Source organism: Penaeus vannamei, chromosome 19 (assembly GCF_042767895.1).
Source record: "Penaeus vannamei isolate JL-2024 chromosome 19, ASM4276789v1, whole genome shotgun sequence".
In the NCBI taxonomy this organism is placed as follows: Eukaryota; Metazoa; Arthropoda; class Malacostraca; order Decapoda; family Penaeidae; genus Penaeus; species Penaeus vannamei.
This window is the reverse complement of record NC_091567.1, coordinates 16180981-16185980: the sequence shown is the minus strand read 5'-3', so window position 1 is coordinate 16185980 and position 5000 is coordinate 16180981. Positions and strand designations below refer to the sequence as shown.

At 37.2% G+C, this 5000-nt stretch overlaps 1 protein-coding gene across 1 annotated transcript in view; it reads right to left on the bottom strand.

Moving 5' to 3' along the window:
* Window positions 1–1429: 1429 nt before the first annotated feature.
* Window positions 1430–5000, bottom strand: part of LOC113802757 (uncharacterized) — a 22586-nt gene continuing 19015 nt past the window's right edge. The window contains exons 6-8 of the mRNA XM_027353370.2: window positions 4530–4571; window positions 3381–3431; window positions 1430–2745 (exon numbers count right to left, since the gene is read on the bottom strand). Of these exons, the coding sequence (XP_027209171.2) occupies window positions 2590–2745; window positions 3381–3431; window positions 4530–4571 (249 nt within the window). The 3' untranslated portion in view covers window positions 1430–2589. The remainder of the gene's footprint in view (window positions 2746–3380; window positions 3432–4529; window positions 4572–5000) is intronic.

Sequence of the window (5000 nt, the reverse complement as noted above, 5' to 3'; positions counted from 1 at the left end):
CAGCTGGTTGTAGAAAGAGGTTCGTGTTTTGAGTGGCTGGAGGTGTGTTGAATTTTTCTAATGCGAGACTGTGTTGCATCAGTTCTTGGTATTGCATCAGTTTCAGAAGGAGGAATGCAAGAAGGTTAAGTTATGAATAGAAACTTGCAACAACAATGCCTTCATGTAGTGCAGTTGAAGCTGATGCAAGTCCGCAGCTCAGGGGCTTCGGTTGGAGTAGAGGAAGAGTCAGATTTGGAAGTCTTGGGCTGGTTTCCTTCTTGTCTGGCCTTATGGATGTGCTCCAGTTGCAAACTTTCCGTGAAATAGAGGGCGGCTGCTAAACATGATGTTTCTGAGACTGTTCATTAAGCAGGGGGGATTGACATTTTGACATTCAGAGTTTTATTTGAATGTTTCCCTTTGAAAAAAAAATCTTGAAGTGACCACACATAGCTGATAAACCCAACGTCATCATCACATCAAGTGCCATGACAAAGCTATTATTTCTGAAAGCTTTGCCACTATTATCTCTCTTTGTTATCGTGCTCTTGATTTAATCGTTTATCATTGGAGAAGGACATAAGAAAGGGAGCGATGGCATCTGTAATATTCTTAATCACTTCCGTTATGGACATTTACCTGCTTGTTTACAGTATCTGTTAAAACGAAACCAAAAAGCGTCAATTCTTTGGTTTTAATTCGTTGGGAAATGGACAGTGAGTTAATTTGTCATAAAAAGCTTCTATGACAGTTGATCTTTTTATCAACAATTATCGTTGTTTGGTTTATTATTATTACACGTGCCATATATATATATATATATATATATATATATATATATATATATATATATATATATATATATATATATATATATTAATGACGTAGGATTTCCCGTGACCCGTGTAGGTTTGTTAACAATTCATTCAATTTTTTTATCAGCTCGGTTAACTTTCCCTTTGGCTTGCTTAAGTCATCATTTAGATCACCCAAGCCAAAAGGAGATTTCCTTTTAAATGGCATATCTCTCTCTCTCTCTCTCTTTTACTTTTTTTACAAGACAATCAGGTTTCTATTGGTAGCATGCTGATTAGTACGGAAACCCAAACACTTGCACTGTTAAAAGTTATAGCTGATATCTCATTTGCTTTGAGTGTTTCTCGTACACATTTGCAGACCCTTTTTCCATGTCCTGTCTCGCATCTATAAACATTGGTTAGAAATGTTGATGGAATCACGTAACATATCTTGGTAAGCCACGTTCCAGTGATGCATAGACTATCAAGATTTTTCTACTTGATAGCCCTTTCAATTTCTTCAAACTGTCCGAGGCGAGACACTTATCACGAGTGTACATTTTTTTTCTTTTTTTAAAAGCCACCCATGAAGACGGGTCTGCGATGTGACTAAATATGGACACAATAATATGAAAAAGAAACAGAACGAGGAAAATTCGCCATTCAATAAAGCTATATTTATTGCTTTAAATTATTAACAAGATTCATAAAATAATGCATGTGCATTCCGCAGATATGAAGAGACTAGCGTAGAGTAGAACAAAATAAAAATCATAACCAAAATCATTTTTAGAGTATCATACATAGGCAGAGGTAAGGATTCACAACACCAATAGATTATTTTCAGTCTATCCGTATAATTCAGTATTCAGCTTTGTATTATTGCTAAGAAGTAATAAATCGAAGATCTAATAATGAGCAAATATACAATTGCGTATTGCAATGTGTATATATTCTAATGAGTAGTGTACACATACGCAGTACTGAATTTATAGTAAAAAAACGTTGACTAATTTAACTGAACACGTTTAATTGATTATTGTTTGTGTGTCGGTTATATATGTGTGTGTGTGTGTGTGTGTGTGTGTGTGTGTGTGTGTGTGTGTGTGTGTGTGTGTGTGTGTGTGTGTGTGTGTGTGTGTGTGTGTGTGTGTGTGTGTGTGTGTGTGAGTTTGTGTGTGTGTGTGATTGGTGTGTGTGTGTATGATTGTGTGTGTGTGTGATTGTGTGTGTGTGTGATTGTGTGTGTGTGTGTGTGTGTGTGTGTGTGTGTGTGTGTGTGTGTGTGCTCGAGCGTAAATATAATAGATGCATAAAATAAAAATAAAATCTTCACTAGTTTGATATTACATACACTACAATTACTCCTCCGACTTCGAGTACCGGACTGAGGCCACTCTTTAAGCTTTGGGTTCTCCGGCATCTCATTAAATGAGGCATCAGCTGACGATGTCCCTAGAACCTTTAGAATTCTTGCATGGCATCACTTGCTGGCTCATTGCATAGAGTTCATATAAAAGTAAGTTAGCACATTTTACCTAACTAATTCACATGTATTTTTTTGGTTAGATTGTCGGTGTACATATGTGTTTTATCTGCGTTTGCTTATGCATTTGCACGTAAATGTGTGTGTGTGTGTGTGTGTGTGTGTGTGTGTGTGTGTGTGTGTGTGTGTGTGTGTGTGTGTGTGTGTGTGTGTGTGTGTGTGTGCATAGCTCCTAATATGTGCGAACGGTGTGTTTGGGTATGTGCCTATATGATTATAATCATATGTGGTTGCATGTTTCCATAGAAGGTAAAATGCAGGCACTCATTGCTCATGGCTGGCACTCCGATGCCCGCCGCCGTCGCCGTCAGCAGCACCGTCGCCCTCGCCTGCATCGTCGGCATTCAGGGGCTTTTCCTCTGGAGGTTTGGTCGCCGGGGAATTTCCGGATTTTTTGCGTTTCCCATTCTTGAACAGATTCTGAAAAATATATTGTGAATATTGAGAATTTCTTTATTTGAATTTCACTTGGCTCATGGGGGGATGCTGTGCTAATTACCGTATATAAATCTAGCAGTTCGTATAATGTCCACGGATTCTAAACACGCAATAGTCGAAGAAAAGGATCCATTTTAAAGGACAATCTCAAAGTGGCATGAGAGATCTGAAATAGATAGAGTACTTTATCTGTTATTATAGTGATGTTAACATAAAACCAGACATTATTTTTAAATGTGTAATAAAATCAAGAAATTACTTGTTCCAGGTAAGATAATAGGTGAAACTTCCGTGTTCTATCTAAGCCCTTACGAAACAAAAATCATATGTCTCAGTTTAACAAAGATTATCGAAAAAAGCACCAAGATGAAACCATAAACAGAAGCAATAAAAATCAAGAACGGTTCCCGGTTTCAACAAAGTGAAAATAACCAATGTCAATTTATAAATCCTACAGCTCATTTAATGCCTATCGTATTCTAATTACTGTGAATTTTAAAGAGATAAATTTCTTTAATCTTTTATTCTAATCAACTATGGATATTTTACCATGTAATATCAACCATTCAACAAAAAGTGATTAATTAGACCAAAATGTAACAATATTTCTTACTAACCAGAAATTCCCGGCACAGTCTCCTCCAAAAACTTGGTTCCTGCGGCATTTCCTGTTGAAGATACAAAAATTAGCCTTGAATGTTTAATCGGATCTCAAAGGGTCTTCTAACCAGAATTACTGATTAGTTTATCAATCTGCGTGTCCGTGTAAATATGGAATTCTCTTAGGAACGGATAATATTGTAACTTTAAATAAGTTTGATTGTTTCATTTGCTTTCTTTTCTCACGGTTTTCGCTCTCCTCATCTTTCTATCTATCTCTCTTTCTTTTTCTTTCTCATTCTACCTCCCTCCCTCATTGTACCTATCTCTCTCCCATTCTACTTCCTTCACACTATATTCTTATGTATCTATCTATCACTCCCTCTCTTCTTCCCTGATCCCTTTCCACACTGTCTCAAACCTTCAGTTTATCAACCATACCCTTGAATCTTATTTGGCACATAGGGGTGGGGGAAATGCTTTGCTAATGACCTTATATAAAGCTAAAAGTCGAAAGAAAGGATTCATTTTAAAGGACAATCTTAAAGTGCTATGAAAGCTCTAACTGAGATGAATATATCACTATGCGTTATCATAGTGATGTTACTATAAAACAGGGCGTCATTTTTAAATAATGTGTAATATTAAAATCAAGAAATTAGTTGTTCCAGCTTTGATGATAAATGAAACTTTAATGTTACATCCGTCTTAACAAAACAAGAAACACGTTATATCTCCGTTTTACGAGAATTATCGAAAAAAAAACACCAAGATGAAGCCATACACAGAAGCAATAAAAATCAAGAACGGTTCCCAGTTTCAGCAAAGCTTCTTTTCAAGTGAAATAACCCCTCTCTCCCGTTTTACCTCCTTCACACTATATTCTTATGTATCCCTTGTCACACTGTCTCATATTTACATTTATTCCTCTCTCTATGTATCTCTCTATCGCAGCTATCGCCTCCTCCCCTCTAACCTTCAGTTTATTTACCATACTCTTACTCACTCTTCCTGCACTCGTTCCTTCTCTCTGCACCGGTTCCACACTTCTCTTTTCTTCAAACTTTTATGTTTTTCTTTCCAGCCCTGTTACATCCCCTGCTCTTTCTCTATTTCTTTATCTCAAACCTACTTTACCTTCGGCCAGATTTGTTCCTTCAACATACCTTGATACCTGGTGACTGGTTCTTTAACGTATCAATGACCATCTGTAAGAAAAAGTTTTTGTTAACGATAGTTAATAATGGATGAACACCCTAGTTAGCCCAGTCCCGCGAAATGTAATCTTCACCTCGTAGCATTGTGTTACGTAAGGTTACCAGGACCCACAATTGTTGTGTTGCTACGTACAGTAAGCACGTATTAATCATATTTGGTTACATTTTATTTGACAATTACCAGACAATAGAAATCAGCATAGACTCAGTAACCACGCTGAAGAAGAAATTATATTTATGTAAACACATACACCATTAAGCCGTTTTCACATCAGGGTAGCACGTTGCACTTGGCACGCCATTTGGAAACGATCATGCAGAAATATGTGAAATCTTTCACACTGAGGTGGTATGGCACGTCACAAGTGCCACGTGCGACCTGCGTGCGACGCTGAGATCCGACTTGTCCGTTCGTTTTCA